Below are 17,352 nucleotides of genomic sequence, written 5' to 3'. Positions count from 1 at the left end.
AACTCCAAAAATAAAATTGAATAATATCTTTGTAGATAGAATTTTTAGTCCCAAATCCTTCCAAAACTCTCTCTAGTCTCAAGCCGAAACAATTCAGTGTTGTAGACCTTAATAGCTGTTTCTTTCCGTTCTTCATTAATTAAAACTGTACGAGATGTCTCTGGTATGGTTTGAAGGGTGGATCGGGAATTCGCGGATTGAGCTGGAGCCGGGTCGCTTGACTGGAGCAATGGGGGTGGTACCTGCAAAGACACTCCGACGCTCAAGTCAGAATGGATCTAAGAGGTAGAAAATGTGAGGGATGAATGAATACCTGGGGGAACCTGGGTCCTCTTATTTATAGGTGAATATCTTATCTTATCTTATTTGGTTAAGATAAGAGAGAGATATTTGGGTTAGAGGTTTTGAAGGGCCGGAGTTTGGGCCTTTGTGTGGAAGCGGGTTGTCCCCGGGTTACCGGGTATGCGGGATCCGTGGATCGGATCCGTAACAAAAACCATGATATTATTATATTTTTTTATGATTTTAATTTCCTTCTTTCAAATTTAGGACAAATCATAAATCATATTTGTTTTTATTGTTTTGTTTAATCTCATTCTGACGTGTTATTATGGATAATATAAAATAAATTTAATATAAAAGTACTTTCAAATATGTTAAACACATAAAACAATAGTATAAATAATAAAAAATTTGCTAATTCAATTCAATATCAATATAATATATAGAGAATGAATATTGTCACTCCAATTTTGATAATGTCATTTATAAAAAATCATAAATAGAAAAACATTATAAAGAATTAAAGTGAAATGATCTTTTCTTAACTACGAATGAAATATATATTTACTATTTAAATTGCCATGATCATTCTTCAATTTTTAATGTCTAAATGATTGTGTACTAAATTGCCATATACTGAAAAGCTGAATAGTAGCAAGGGTTGGTTTGTTTTTTACTGCATAACTGCATTTACTCCCTCCAAAAAATTAGGAACCTGAAAAAAACTAGGGTAGTGTGGGTAGAGTCTTTATGAAAGAATATGGTATTTTCTGACCCTATGATAATGATATAGCGACTCAATTTAAATTTGGGATGCTTATAGAATAATGCTAAGAAACTAAAACCAGTCAAAAACCTGTAAAATGCCTTTGGATGACGTGGATGGTACTTATGTTACGCATTAAGATGTTTTTTCTACTAGGCTGCGTTTGTTTATAGAGACAGGACACTGAGATAGAGACACAGAAACATAAAATTGTGTTTGACAGAAGAGACATGGATAGAGATAATGTGTCCAGAGACACTGAATTAGTGTATTTTGTATCCATCCTGACAGAAAGGACACAGAGACACTAACAAGGGATACAACTTATTTTTTATTTTTTCTTTCATTATTTTTGTTAATTTTTCATAATTATATTTTTTATTATTATATTTTTCATCTCAAATTTTTTGAATGGAAACAATAAGAATAAATTGGATTTTTATAATTTGTTCTAGTTTATTGCCAAACAGAATACAAGAACACAAAATTTTGTGTCTCTATCCATCAATGTCTTATCCTGTCTTGTTTTCAGTGTCTTGGAAACAAACGCAGCCCTAAGTATCAGAATGTTTCTTTTTCATACTAAATGAATGTTCTTTTATATATTTTATAAATTTTTTTATATACTACGAATCGAGATTGTTGGAAGTTCCGTGATCCCCGTCCCTATTTTTTCAACGTATCATTTAGAATTTTAATTTGGGGTGAGAAGCAATTAATATCAAATATTATAAATTAAAAATAAATAAAATTAATTAAATATAATTATAAATTAATTAAGTTGTTTACTTTTTTACTATCACCACCTCTTGGTTCCGTATACTTTTCTTATAGTATATGAACTAAAGTTATGGAAAAAATCATAAAACTATTGTTTTGAAACCCACAAAACAATTAGTTTTCTGATAAAATAATATTTCGAAAAGTGCTTTTTATTTTGTGGCATTTAAAAAATTAGTTCTACTCGACAAAGTCACTAAAAGTGAAGATTGAAGTATTGAACTGTCAATAACCTAATATTTGAAAAGAAAAATCTAATTCACTCAATATTAATAAGGTGAAATATTACAATCTCTTATTTATTTTCAACTTTTAGAAATTGTTTTTCAGGAATGAACATATTAATTTATTGTAAAATTAAACTTTATTTTTGTATTTAATTTGAAGCTTAGATAAAAATCTTTAATTTGAGGACTTCTAGTAACAACCAACAAGGAGGATCTTTTGCTTCTTATGATTGAAATTTACTTTGCCGATGTTTTCTTAGGATTCAACTCACTCTTACTACCAACTCCAAACCCTGCTAGGTATTTAATATCATAGAACACTTCGAATATCAATACCACATGCAAATTTTAATCAGAAAAGTTAGTAGCAAAAAAGAAAATAAAGCAAAAACTTCAAGTAGTAAAATGTTGTTTATTTTAATATAACGTTGCAAAAAGATACAAAATATAATAATTTATATATACGCATCCCCTATCAATTTATATGCAAATTTTCCACAATGTGAGTATAAATTATATCAATTTATGTATTTAAAAATTAATAAAATAAAAAAATTAATATGTCACCCAACGATCGACTAAAATTTATTCCCTCCAAATTTTTTGTTATTAGCATTTGTGGTACAAAGATATTAAATTAAGAAAAACTCTTGAGACCAGCAATTTTTAGTATATTTTATTATTATTTGATTAGTATAAATATTAATTTTTTTAATAGATAAATTTTACTAATTTATTTGTGTAAATTCTGTAAAATATGAGTGCAAACTATATTGATTCATGTATACAAATTTTAGTAATAAATATAAGTACAAACTATATATTTTTTGTGTGCTAAACTACTGTAAATACAAGTGCAAATTATTATTGACTAAGTATTAGCTAAAAATAATAATATTTGTTGGCCATATAGCAATTTTCTAAAATTAAATGTTAAAAAATAAGAGATTTATTCGATAAATATGAACCAACACAAAATTCTAATTGTTAGTTTGATAATAATATACTAAATATTTTTTATACTCGTATAAAATTACGATTAATATTGTTAATTAATTATATATTTAAATTATATTTTAATTAATAAAAAATACACATCATTTATAAAGAAAATATAGAGTGAAGGCATACCAAAATGTATAGTTTACTCTAAAATTGCTTCAAAAAACATTTGTATAAGAAAATGTGAAAAAAAAAATGAAATAAGAAAAACGTGGAAGGTAGCTTTCATGTATTTACTGAATACATCCTGAAAATTCAGAAAATTACAGAAATTGACCCTTCATGAGTCCTCTCCTTTCCGTTCTTCCCACTCTCAGGTTAATTTGAAACACAAAGCATTAACTCCATTTCCATCATCATTCATTCATTCATTACACTCTCACGCACAATTCGTGAAACACAAACGCGCTTCTTCTTCCTCTCTCTCTAACAGATCCCTCTGCCTCACCACTCAAATGCACCTCCATTGTTAACCACCCCTCACCGCCGCTAAACGACGCCGTTTCACTTAACCTTACATGCTTTGCTTCTTCCGCCACCTAAGAACTTAACCTTCTTTTTCATGCTTATGCGCCACTCTCTGCTTCTCCAAGTTAAATGTAACTTATTCTTTCTGCTTTCAATTCTCAAGCAACAACTTCCGTCAGCTTCTTCTTTCTTTAGTTTTACTGTTCCTTCTGATCTATTTTCAATATTTTAATTATTATTTATTTTTTGAATATTAATTATTAAGTAGTGCATTTTTTCATTTTTGTGTGTTTTTTTGTCGGCAGCTGATTGTAAACGAAGATCTGGAATCTTCTAGAAGCAGACTGCTGAGTTTGGATCTGTGTTTTTTCTCTCTCTCGAATGGTTCGAGTAGAGAGAATTTGTTAGGGTTTTCGATTTTTCCGTTAATATCTGTTTGCTGCTTTGTGTGCCACTGATGACTACCAAACGCGCCTACAAGCTGCGTATCCTTCAATGTGTTTATTTGATCTGTGAAATTTCAATTTCAGCTACTTACGTTTTACTAGAATATTGAATAGATCTCTGTGTGCTTGTGTCTCGAGCTGCATTGTTATGTTTATAGTTTTGTTTTTGTGAGTTGTGAGGTCCTTGATTAGTTGTGTGCAGAGGAATTTGTGGCGCATGCTTCCACTGTGAACTGTCTTAAAATTGGGAGGAAATCGTCTAGGGTTCTTGTCACTGGTGGTGAAGATCACAAGGTCAATCTTTGGGCCATTGGCAAACCTAATGCTATACTGGTTTGTTCTACTCTTCTCTACTCTTTTTTCAACTTTTTCGTTTTTGGATGTATTCTATTGTTTTTAATAAAAAATGTGGGATGTTTGTTTTTATCTACTGTGAGAGCTGTACTTTTTTGGCATTTTTGCAGAGTTTGTCAGGGCATACTAGTGGGATAGATTCTGTAAGCTTTGATTCCTCTGAAGTGTTGGTAGCTGCCGGAGCTGCGAGTGGCACTATAAAGCTTTGGGACTTGGAGGAGGCAAAGAGTATGTTGTTGCTTGCTCATTTCCTTTAGCAATATGAAAACACAGATAAAAAGAGATATAAGTAGTCTCATAAAACATTATATTTATTTTTAAAATTTGTACTCATACTGATACACTGTTGTTTGGATTGTGATGTTTCTTTTCTTTGGTAGTTGTTCGTACTCTTACTGGTCATAGGTCCAATTGTACATCAGTGGACTTCCATCCTTTTGGAGAGTTCTTTGCATCTGGTTCTCTAGACACTAATCTTAAGATATGGGACATCAGAAAGAAGGGTTGCATCCATACTTACAAGGGCCATACGCGTGGGGTAAATGCAATTAGGTTTACTCCAGATGGACGATGGGTTGTTTCAGGTGGAGAGGACCACACTGTGAAGGTTAGAGTTGCTTTCCCTTTTCTGCTATCATCAAATTCATACCAAGGTTGTTATGATCAATTAATTAAGACTAAAATATCTATTTAATCCCTTAAAAATATATGTAATGTTAGTTTGGTCTTGAAAAAATATATATTTTTTTCAATTTAGTTCCAGGGCCAATTTTGTGTTTATTTTTTTGGGATTAAACTGATATATAAAATGCTTTTTAGAGACTAAACCAATAGCTCTTGTATGTTATAGGGACTAAATGTAAAAAATTCTTTTAAGTTCCCCTATTGATGTCACATGTATTTTTGAGGGACAAAATAGTTAGTTTACTCTAAATTAAATAATTAAGTATGGAGGTATGAAGTTCTAAATTACGTTGGACCGAATATATAATAAAATGCATTTTGGTCACATATCACAATGATTTGATGAATCACAAAATGCTGTATTTGTTGCATATGAGTGAACACATCAAAGCAAGGCAGAAAATAACATGTATGATACAAATGTTCGGTGCTCAAGAAATCTTTTTATAGATCAATATTGCATTGGATGAGTGGACACATTATATATGAACTATGATTAGGAATGAAAGCATAGAGAGAAAGTTGGGTTTGCACTTATTGTGGAAAATATGGTACAAATACACCTTTGGTGGTTTGTTCATGTTAGAGAATACATATAATATAATGCCTGTACATAAAGAAGAGATTAGACAGATAGGAGCTCAAAATAGAAGGGGAGGCTAAGACAAAATTAAGGACCTACATACAAATGAGTTGTTTATAGATATAGTTCACAATTAGATATAATAGTTTTTGTTTGATCCATATAACCAGTTACAAGTTAGAAGAAGGCTTTATTGTTATTTTATCTGTTGTGCATTTATGCACATTAGTTAAAAATTTCAGCGATGGGATGATGTGTTGAACACTGGGTAATGAGTAATGACGCTATGGCCTTTCACATCTCGGGGAATAGGCTTATATTTCTCTACTGCACTTTGTTGTTTAGAAGACTCTGTTGATTTTTTTTCCCCAATATACTTCTGCAGTTATGGGATCTGACTGCTGGAAAACTCTTGCACGATTTTAAGTGCCATGAGGGCCAGGTCCAGTGTATAGATTTTCATCCCAGTGAGTTTCTCCTGGCAACAGGTTAGTCTTACCTTTATGACATTATGTTTCACTAGCTGGTGGTGGGAAGCATCATGATCCTACTTAGATAAGAAACAGCATGGATTGGTTCTTATTTGAGCATGACTTGTTAAATTAGGTGTACTGTCATAAATGCAGTTTAGCATAAGCTAATAGCATTTGGGTAGGCAATTCAAGTGTAATTGTTATTTTGTTCCTTTCTTTCTGTGCCCAGGTTCTGCAGATAGGACAGTTAAATTTTGGGACCTTGAAACCTTTGAGCTTATCGGTTCAGCTGGTCCTGAGGTACTCTCTGTTTTTTAGGGCAATTGTTATTTACTCTGGTAATGGGGGGTTTATCATGCAAGTTATATTTAAGAATTTTTGGGTAAGCTTAAGTATTTATATTATCTGTACTGTAGACAACTGGAGTTCGTTCACTTACTTTCAGTCCTGATGGGAGGACCCTACTTTGTGGTTTACATGAGAGTTTGAAGGTACACTCCATTGTTAGTTCATTCATTCATTTGATGTAATCATTTATCAAGTTAACAATGTACCACCTTCTTCTGTGTAGGTTTTCTCTTGGGAGCCTATAAGATGTCATGATATGGTGGAAGTGGGTTGGTCTAAATTGTCAGATCTTAATGTTCATGAAGGGAAACTTCTTGGTTGCTCATACAATCAAAGTTGTGTGGGAGTCTGGGTTGTGGACATTTCGGTAAATAAATTTACTTTAACACACAAGTTGCTGCATCTAATAATGGTTGTATTTGATAAAATTTCATGCTAATGGACCATTTTACATTTGACTTATTATCCAGCGCATTGAACCATATGCACTTAGTAAAGGAAACAAACTAAATGGGCATTCAGAAACTAAATCTTCAAGTGGAAATATGGCTGTACTGAATGAGATCACAGCTAAGCCTAGGCTATCTGTTTCTCAAAATCCAGATCCATTACTAAAGGAAACAAAATCTCTTGGAAGGTTGTCAGTTACTCAAGATCCAGATCCCTTGAAGGAGGGAAAATCTTTGACATGTATATATCCTTTCTCTTCTTTTTCTTCACTGATGTTTTCTTTTGGTGACTTTCTGGCATTTGCTTGATTGATTGTTTGTTTAATACCTCCATGATTCCAATCCATTTGGATACTATGGCCCATTATATCTAAACTTCCTCATTACTTTCATTTATGGTTTGCATGAAGCCACAGGAAGTGCACCAAGTACTCCTCAAAGGATCAATTTGAACTCTGGTCCCAAGACAGCAGCATCTGGTGGTTCAACAGCAGTGATTAATGCAGCTCAGAAGAGGAGCTCTTTGAAGTCTCATATAACATCCAATGTACCACTTATCAATAAACCAGATATTATACCTGTAATTGTCCCCAGAACTAGCGTGAGGCCAGAGCTTATAGTAGATTCCAGAAAAGAAGCCGGTATTGTTGAAAGAACAATGCCATTCTCTTTGCAGTCAAAGGCAGCAGATATACGCAAGTCTCCAAACAACAGAGATGATGTGGATAAGTCACGCCTCAGTCCTGTAACTGAATCTGCAGCTTCTAAGGGTAGTGAATTAAGTGGTTTTGAAGATAAAAATAATTTCCCAGTTGTAGTAAACTCAACGCAAGGTATTCTTATTTCTCAGAATACGGCTTTAACTATCATACCATGTTGCAATTGACACATTTAATACTTGATAAAGCTGAGTGTTGTTAATCAGCTTTGTATCTTGTACAAAATCCTCCATGTACAAGGTTGCTTGTTATTCAAGGATCAATATTTATGGAGTATACCTGATAAACATAGTTGGAAAATGAATTTGTGCTCAACATGTCTGTCCCAACAAAACGACCTTGTCTTTACGTGAGTTCTTTGCTACAAAGAAGAGTTCCAAATTCCAAAGATAGATATTAACTTTTACTAATCTATAATCCTTTCTTAATATACTTCGAACCACCATTAGCCCAAGACCAAAGATAACATGCAGTTATTAATTTTGCCATAGAGCATGGATGATTGCCGCTGTACCATGTTGTGCTTAGTATAATGATTGATGATCATTTGTTAAACTTTTATTCTTGTAATCTGTTTGATGGAATTTACTGATGTGATTTCTATCTTGCTCTAGATGAATCTCGGGGGCAGAAATTGAGTAGAGACATATCTTCTGTCGAAGTACAAAGAGGAGGTATGCTTGTAGAAGGTGTTCATATCATATATATGTATGGATTCTCAATTGACACTCTTTAAAATATGTAGGGAGAATGCGCTCACTTCTCAGTTTGGAAAAGAGAGAACGATCTCTGAATTATGAAGGACCTAGGCCAGGAATTTCACACAGGAGAATATCATCTGTACAGCTTCCTTTCAGTGGGGTATCATACTGTTTCCTATCAACTCTTCTTACCTTAGAGATGATTATCAGTGGATGATAGCATTGTTAAGAAATACAAAACTTAAAAAGAACACAAGATATATAGTTTTTGAAGGAGTATGGATATACTCAAACTTACATGTCAGCATTTGCAAAAGTTTTCATTATTTTGGGCGAGCATGCAAAATGTATGCAATATCTTATTGAATAAAGAATCAAGACAATCTTGGTACACTTGCAGCATTCATGGTTTTAAAAGAAATTTAATATCTGATGTCATTGTGTTGGGGATAGATTTCTTAGCCCTGGCATTTGTTATAGTGTGTGTGGGCCCCCGTTTTTTTTTTTGCTTTCTTTTCTCTCATTTTGATTTCCTTGAGGATATAAGTCCCTAATTTCTCAAAGCTAAACAGAGAGAACCTTCTATATCCACTGAGAAGGCCACAGTTTCTGCTAGTGATGAAGATTCTATTGCTGATGTGATGGAACAGCACGATCAATTTCTCAGTTCAATGCAGGCTCGCTCAGCCAAGTTACAAGTAGGTATCTGAACTTGTAATCATGATGAGTTTTTATTAAGTCACTTGAATGTGCTTTGACTTATATATTAACTATCTTGTGCCCCTTGTGATCAAGAATCTTTGCATGTCATTAAATAAATTGTCAATCAATCTGGGTTGGATGAAGCTAAACAACAAAGAGCAAAAAGTGATTCACCTTTTTATTTCTTCATCTCTTTGGATAAGAAAAGTAAATAAATTCAAGTAACAGAAACTACAAACATAAACTTGCATGTGCATAAAAAGGTGTCTCAAAAGAAAAAACCATTCTTAATTAGCTGTTACCTAAGCAGTGTTTAAGATTATAGGAGCCTAAGTCAATTTTATCCAGGATGTAGTCTGTAGTGGTTAACATTTTTCTGTGAAATTCTACTATACTTTATAAATAAGTGATTTCTTACCCTTCTCTTTATATGGGTATTGGTACACTTAATCTAATCAATGGTTTAAGATTTGTTTTCAAATTTTTTAATTTTTAAAAACAAATAATTTTAGTTGATGGGACACACGGCAATTTTTCAACCACGCCAACATAACAGTATTGGCACCCTGCAATTTTTTAAAGTACTATAATAATCCCTTTTTAATAATAGACGGTTAGACAACAAATCACTGCAACCAACTGAACAATTTTGAATTTTTCCTCTTATTCTTTTTGTGGTGGTTTTTTTTGTTTTGGGGGGGGGGGGGTTGAGTTAAATGTTTTTTAGGTTCTATACTTCCCTATAGAGTTCCTGAATAAGAACAATCCGTTGTTTTCCTACAAAACCTATTCCCTTAACAAAAAAAATGTTTTCTGTAACAGAAATAACGTTTTCTTTTTGGGTTTTGCTGTTTGGGGAGAAGAAAAATGGGGGTTTGGGACTGAACCAAACTTATTACTGGTTATAAATTTACTTACTTTATAAGGAACATGTTGCAGGTGGTCTATAGATGGTGGCAAAGAAATGATGTTAAGGAGGCCATTGAAGCAGTGTCGAAGATGAATGATCATGCTGTGAGCATTTTCAGTCGCTTTCCAATGTTACTATATGTGTTCTCACTTGTGGTATTGATGATCATATTATATTTGACCAAATTCTTGATACTCAAGATATTAATGTATTATGGTATTTATTCCAGGTGATTGCTGATGTTGTTAGTGTGATAACGGAAAAAATGGATATCGTTACGCTTGATGTGTGCACTGGTCTGCTGCCACCACTGACTGACCTTCTACAAAGTCAAATGGACAGGTAAGCATCTCCTCTTCTGCCATCTGATTCAAGGCAGCACTTTTTATGCCGTGTTGGACAAGTATGGTGCAGTGGGATTAGATCCTTTTACTTCTTTGAATCACTTTAATGAGAAAAGGGAAAATATAAAGATACAGATATATGGTTTATGAAATCAATGCTTTTTGTGTTATGTCAATTTTATCTTCCTTGTTTCCATCATAGCTAAAAGATGTCTAACTTATATCTCGAGTGTTTGATCATTATTATAAAATTCTGCAACCAACCACTGGCAAAATAATTTGGAGTTATATGTTAGATCAGCTGTGGACGCATCACGCGAATCATTTTACCCTTTTAGTTTTTATTGTGGTTACAATATTGTTATCAGTTTTGTGGTTTTAAACTAAAATAACACCAGGGATTTTCACATTTGCTCTATTTGCATGCATTTATAACATAAAACTATAAGATTTTGTTACATGTTATTGACAATCTGATATTTGTATGTCTGTAGACATCTAGAAATATCGTTAGAAATGCTATTGAAGCTGGTCAGAACTTTCGGTTCTATGATTTATTCAGCCGTATCAGCTGCACCATCCGTTGGTGTTGATATTGAAGCAGAGAAAAGGTGTTAATTTTACCATCTTGGTTTTCTTATTTCATGTCTTGTATATATTGTATATCGACTCAATCTTTTTTCTTTTTTTTTTTTTTTGCTTCTTAATGAGGACCAGGCTAGAACGTTGCAACGCATGCTTTGTAGAGCTTGAAAAGGTCAAACATTTTTTACCTTCTCTTACAAGGTATGCATTCTACTTTGTTCATTTTCTTTTCTTCATTTTCCTTTCATTAATACTAATTGCTAATACATAAAAACAATTAGCATGAAAATCCTATATCAAGCATTGGATAATCTTATCGTTTTTTATTGTCTGTAGAAGAGGAGGATCAATTGCAAAGTCAGCGCACGAATTAAATCTGGCTCTTCAGGATGTTTCATGATTCCGTGTATTCACTTATTTCCTCATGTGCTGCTCAAAAGTTTCAGGGGTGCTAATAGGGGTTTGTGCATTTTAAAGATTTCAACCTCTACATAAGTCACCGGATAGGTTTTGACTGCACTTGGATGAAGCAGCCCTGTATTGGTTAGGCCTTCAGATTCATGGCAAGTGAAAACACCAATAATTGGTGCTCACATTCATGATAAGAGTGGAGGCACAGTTAACTACTGATTCTACGACACAAGCCAAGGCTTTGAGACATGTCTTGTCACTCACCTCTGCTGATGGCTGCATAGTTCTGACAACTATAACCTTATTTGTCATCTGCTTGATGTAAAGATCTCACCCCAGTTTGACGACTGACCTCTATTGTGTAATGCAAAAGATACTCCTATGAATGATCTAATGTTATTTGAGAATTTGTCATGATTTTTGTAGCGGTTCTTGTTAAGTGCTGTTCATACATAATTTGAGTGGTGGCGATGTTCATATGTCTTATTTGTTATGCAGATATTCTTGTATGATTTCAATGCATGAAATCACAGCTTTTGGTTCTATCTTTTTCAGGCGAACTCGAATTTAATTTCTAATGTATGAAATGAATTTATATATATGTACTTTGTTTATCGTTGCCCCCGAGTCCCCGACGAGTTGCTTTGATAGTATACGGGTTAATTCAATTGCTCGAACATGGGTTTTTCATTAAGTAATCTTCAAAGTAACGGCAAAGGTTTTAATAAAATGACAGTTAAAATTAGAGTAAATTACCAATTATGCCCCCAAAATTGTAAAACGCTGACAATAATAACCCTAATATTTGTAAACGACAATTATACCCCTGAAAATTTTAAAAACGCTACAAATATGCCCAACCGTGAAGTGAGGCCTTCTCCGTTAAACGGAACATGGTGATGTGTCAAACGGGAATCCAACGTGGCATCCTCACTAGGCCATCCGTCCCGTTTCAGGTTTTCCCCTAATTCGTGAAACCCTAATTGTGCAATTCCTAGTAAATGACCAGGCTAACCTTGAGTGAAACAATCCATTTAACTATGATAATTTTGGACGCGGGAAACTGAAGAGTTTCTTAGTGTTGGTCTCTGTATCTCTTCGTCTCGTGTGTCTCTGCATTCGCGTGTTGAAGTTGTTAACATCACTTGCAATCTGACGTTTGGCATTGATACTAGGTGAAGAAATCTCCATTGAACAACGAAGGTTTCGGTAAGCATTCATTGTTTTCGTTCTTCTTGTTATCAGGTCGTTGGGGTTTGCATGTTGTTGGTGATGAAGTGAAACTTTTTTCTGATGGTTGTGTTCATGTGTTGATTTATCTGATTGTTACTTCTTTCATGTTTTTTGTTAGATGGCAAGTCATATCACGTTTGTATATCACCATCGGGGTTGGTTAGAGAAGGATGCTGATGGTGTGGTGAGGTATAACGAAGGTTTAGTGAGTGTCATCGACAGGGTGCATGTTGATACATGTAATCTGTTCCTTGTTGAGGGTTTATTTCTGGATTTAGGTTATACTAGGTACAATGAAGTGTATTGGTTGGAGCCGGGGATGGATTTAGCTAATGGGCTACGAGTTCTGAGAAGGGATGCCGATGTGGTTAAGTTGTGTGATGCTGCACTGAAGAATAAAAACAGGGTGCACTTATATTTTGAGCATCCTATTGACGCCGATCCAGAGTTAGTTGATGTAGTCGAGGGACCTCCTTCAGAAGACCAGCAAAATCATGACCAGGATCTCCCACAGAATGATGAACATGGAGGAGCAGATGATACAGAAGTTGATGGAGCTATTTCAGAAATTCAGGAAACTCATCAAGATGATCCCACACAGTACGAGGAGCAACAGCAACAGGAGGGTGAATCAGTGTTGAATAATGGGGGGAATGATCAATTGGAGAAAGGTGACGTAGGTACTGATAACGTACCCATTGAAACTGAGGCTGCAACTGTTGAGAATGAGGCACCCAATCAAGGAAGTAACCATGAGACACAAGTTGAACCAGAAGAGGGCCAATCTCAGCGTCAGGAAGCTGAAGGTCGGGGAAGAAAGCGCAGGAGGAAACATGGAAGGCCCCAACCGTCTGGTAGAGCGCAACCTGATGCACAGGACAATGGAGACGAACTGCCAGGTTAGAAAATGTGTTGTATATGTTTGTAGCTTAAAACATGCAAATATTCATGATTGTATTGTTAATTAATTGTAGAGAATAGGGTGAAAATTGCTTATATACTTACCTAATCATATGAATGCATCACAAGGTCGTAGGCATCATCCAAGACCTCCTCCATCAGGTCAGAAGATCCTACCACCCAGGGAGGAGAATCAGGCTCCAAGGGTGGTTGTTCCTAACCAAAATGACCCTGATGGTGGGCCAACTGAATATCAGTACCAGTCTGAGGAGTTGCAGACCCCGCCTGGTTCTGATTCTGAGGATGAAAATCCAGTATTCCCTCAGCACAATCCTGATACAAAGTTTGGCAAAATTAGACTGGAGTTAGGTATGGAATTTGGGACGATGCAGCAGTTTAAGGATGCAGTCCGGAAGTATAGTATTCAAATGGGCAGAGAGGCATTTTTTCTGAAGGTTGAACCACATAGGTGCAGGGTTATCTGTTACAATGAAACGTGTCCATGGGAGGTTTACTGTGCAAGGAGAAACCAGCCACCTAGTTACCAAATAAAAACACTTGTTGATGAGCATACATGCCCTAGGAGTAATAGAAGTAGGTCAGTCACTTGTAAATGGGTTTCGGAAGAGTTGATAGGTAAGATTAGGATCTGTCCCAATTTGTCCCAGAAAGAGGCTAGAGATATGTTCAAGGTGGAGTTCGATATATGTGTTGGAGAGAGGATGATGTTTAGGGCAATGGAAAAGGCTAAGGATGTCATTGAGGGCACAGAGAGGGAACAGTATTTGATGTTGAGGACTTATTTGAATGAGCTCCGTAAGGCCAACCCAGGATCCAGTTGCCATATGGGTACATCTCCACAACCGGAAGGTTTGCCTAAGTTTAGAAGTCTTTACATATGTCTAGATGCTTGCAAAAGGGGATTCAAGCAAGGTTGTAGGCCTTTCATATGTCTTGATGGAGCATTCTTGAAGGGTTACTTTGGAGGACAGCTGCTGACTGCCGTTGCCCAAGATGCGAACAATCATCTATTTCCAGTTGCATATGGAGTAGTTGATGCAGAGACAAAAAAAAATTGGAAAGAATTCCTTGAATATTTGTTGGCAGATATAGGGGACCATCAGCAATTTGATTGGCACTTCATGTCAGATAAGCAGAAGGTTAGTTTTCAATTTGTGTTTTCAACTACTTTATTCAACTTATTACTCAAGCTATGGTATATAGTGTCTAACTTACTTAATGACAGGGCCTAATTCCTGCTCTGCAAGAAGTTATGCCAGGGGTTAATCACAGGTTTTGTACAATGCATATGTGGAGGAATTTCCAAAAGCGTTGGAAAGATCTGGAACTTAAACAATTGTTGTTTCAATGTGCAAGGGCGTTGACTGATCAGGAATTTGCTGAAGGTATGGCTGCAATAAAAAGGATTAATACAGCAGCCTGGGAATACTTGTCTGCATATGAGCAAGGAACATGGTCAAGATCAAGATTCTCTACCTGGCCAAAGGTAGATAACATAACAAATAATAATGCAGAATCACTTAATGCAACAATGGTGGGTTTAAGAGGCAAGAGCATAATTACCATGCTGGAGGATATCAGATATTACCTGATGAAAACTATGGCATTCCACAAAGATGCATTAATGGCCTACACGGGCAAGCTGGCTCCTATCCAAACGAGCAGGTTGGAGAAAGAAAAGAAGGAAGGAAATTACTGGGAAGCTCAGTGGGTGGGAGATGATGATCACAATGTGTTTGAGGTAAGAAGGCATGGTCACACACTTCGGGTCAACACTCAAGAGAGGACTTGCACCTGTAGAAAGTGGCAACTGACAGGCCTGCCGTGCTGTCATGGAGTTGTTGCAATTCAAAGAAAAAATCAAAGGCCAGAAGATTATGTCCACCATTGGCTGACTATGGAGGCATATAACAGAACTTACCAATTTCATATCAACACAGTCCCTAGTCAGGAGTATTGGGCTGATACAGAGGGGCTGCCATGTCTCCCTCCACCTTATAAGAGGCCAATAGGAAGACCTACAAAAAAAAGAGCTCGACATGAATCAGAGAGGCAGAGTGGTAGCCAGTACAAACTTAAAAGGAGTTATGGCAAAACAAGTTGTAAACTTTGCAAAAAGGTAAAAAATAATCTAACTTGCTGTTGAGTATTGTCATATATTGATGGTTGGAATGATGTTGTATTCGTAGGTTGGGCACAACTCAAGAACCTGTCCTGATAAGAAGTCGCATGTGGCATCTGAGGAAGATGCAACCGCACAGCAATCACCTCAAGCAGGTCAGGCAGATGGAGGACATGTTCAGCCACCAACTCAACAAAATTTGCCACATATGGATTTAGAGGACATGTCAGACTCCGAACAAGAGAGGTTTTGGGAGGAGACCATGGATGCAGTTGAACAAGAGCTCACACAAGGCCATCCACATTCTGAAGCTGATGAAGAGGTATTACATATATCAATCAATATTGAGGCAGTCACTTGAGAAGTTATACTTAGACTTATTTTTTTGTAGGCCAATCTCAACCTATCTGGTTCAACAAGTCAGTCTGCTGGAAGGAGATCTCCTAGGACCAACCCTGGGAGGAGAGCAACCAGATCTAGCAAAGGTCCTGCATCAACTCCTAAAACTCCCTCCAATACTACTGCTGCCGCTGCTGCTTCTTCTAGCAGGGAAGGAATCAGGGTAAAGATGCCTATTATGAGGCCCCCATCAGCTCCATGTCCAGCAGCCACTCCAAGGCCCACAGCTCCAAGTCCAGCAGCCACAACAAGGCCCACAGCTCTAAGTCCAACAACCACTCCAAGGCCCAACCCACCATTTAGGCCCACACAAGTACGGCCCGTTGGACCTACTTCAACTGCTGTCCCTGGTTTAGGAGTTGCAGAAACCACAAGGACTCCTGTGGTGTCAAATGAAACCATGAATGGAGCTAGTAAAGCAACAACTTCTAGGTTCTCTAAGTTCATGCCAAATCAGTCTGGTTGAAAGGGACTTGCATATGTGATTAGTTCTTCTTTTGAGTTATGAGTTAAAGATTAGTTGTTATACTGTTTCTACTTTTTGAGTTATATGTTGTTCTTAGCATTCATGGCAATTGGCCTTTGCTGCACAATTTATGTCTTTTGGTGTCTGAAATTAAGACTAATTAGTGAGTATTGAGTATTTTGGTTAGAACAATATGTGTTAAGGCTAATTGTTATCCAGATCAAACTTTTTGGTTGGAACAATATGTGTTAATGCTAAATGTTATGCAGATCAAATATTTTGGTACTATTCGTATTCTTTTGGCAGTGTTTCATTTCTTAAACCTATCTCAAATTAGTTAGCATATCTGAGTTGTCCTTTTTTACTTATCTGTATTCACTCTATTCATGTTATTGTCAGTATTCAACTGGGTGTAACACACAGCTCTAATTCATTAATAAGCAACAACAATAGCTACAACAATGTCAACATAAATTCCACAAAACAGTAACACATAACATCCATTGTTTGTCCTGCATGCATCCCTCCTCCTATCTAACTAAACAAATCACACTCAAAATCAAACTCAGAACAACTCCACAAAGAATGATGCATAAAAACAATTCAACTCTCTTCATGTGCTCCCTCATCATCTTTCCATCTCTGTAAATGGTCTCTGTCTCAAGACTGGTAAATCTCCCTTTCAAGACTCCACATTCATGGCATACTTGTGTTCCATTCTTCGAGATTTCCTCCAGCCCAACTGATTCCTCGTTGGTTTCGTCCATCCACTGAAAATAACGACACCCAGTGTTCTTCGTCTGCCCAGCACAGAAGCCATTCATCAAGCTCAACTCTCAATAGGGAATGGGGACAGATTCAGCCAAAAATTCATACATACCTTCCACAGAGGACATCTGAAGAACCATCTCCCTGGATTTCTCCTCGTCTTCGACTTCAACGCCACCACTTGAAGACGGCAGAAGCATGTCCCGTCA

General features: G+C 36.0%; 1 protein-coding gene across 2 annotated transcripts; it reads left to right on the top strand.

Moving 5' to 3' along the window:
* Nucleotides 1-3,324: 3,324 nt before the first annotated feature.
* Nucleotides 3,325-11,835, top strand: LOC112751464 (katanin p80 WD40 repeat-containing subunit B1 homolog KTN80.4). 2 transcript variants are annotated; one of them, XM_025800616.3, is made up of 19 exons: nucleotides 3,325-3,656; nucleotides 3,831-4,010; nucleotides 4,174-4,304; nucleotides 4,436-4,553; nucleotides 4,706-4,932; nucleotides 5,978-6,080; nucleotides 6,295-6,365; nucleotides 6,482-6,556; nucleotides 6,637-6,780; nucleotides 6,884-7,103; nucleotides 7,273-7,695; nucleotides 8,196-8,255; nucleotides 8,327-8,442; nucleotides 8,855-8,980; nucleotides 9,924-9,998; nucleotides 10,124-10,236; nucleotides 10,733-10,849; nucleotides 10,956-11,024; nucleotides 11,160-11,835. In XM_025800616.3, the coding sequence occupies exons 2-19, from the start codon at nucleotides 3,983-3,985 to the stop codon at nucleotides 11,221-11,223; spliced, it is 2,280 nt and encodes a 759-aa protein (XP_025656401.1). In that variant the 5' UTR covers nucleotides 3,325-3,656; nucleotides 3,831-3,982; the 3' UTR covers nucleotides 11,224-11,835. The 2 variants fall into 2 exon arrangements, with proteins under 2 accessions (XP_025656401.1, XP_072073368.1); XM_072217267.1 differs by having other exon boundaries at nucleotides 3,367-3,656; nucleotides 11,163-11,835.
* Nucleotides 11,836-17,352: the final 5,517 nt, after the last annotated feature.

The sequence above is a fragment of the Arachis hypogaea genome, chromosome 15 (genome assembly GCF_003086295.3).
Source record: "Arachis hypogaea cultivar Tifrunner chromosome 15, arahy.Tifrunner.gnm2.J5K5, whole genome shotgun sequence".
NCBI lineage: Eukaryota > Viridiplantae > Streptophyta > Magnoliopsida > Fabales > Fabaceae > Arachis > Arachis hypogaea.
The sequence above is the reverse complement of the archived record's forward strand: the minus strand, read 5'-3'. Positions and strand labels throughout refer to the sequence as shown.

What these genes read in the sequence shown, in the direction of transcription:
- LOC112751464 (XM_025800616.3), top strand. Translation starts at nt 3,983, where the DNA reads ATGACTACCAAACGCGCCTACAAGCTGC. An exon ending in TCTGGGTTGTGGACATTTCG is followed by an intron (nt 6,781 to 6,883) that starts GTAAATAAATTT and finishes CTTATTATCCAG; the next exon opens with CGCATTGAACCATATGCACT. An exon ending in CTACAAAGTCAAATGGACAG is followed by an intron (nt 10,237 to 10,732) that starts GTAAGCATCTCC and finishes GTATGTCTGTAG; the next exon opens with ACATCTAGAAATATCGTTAG.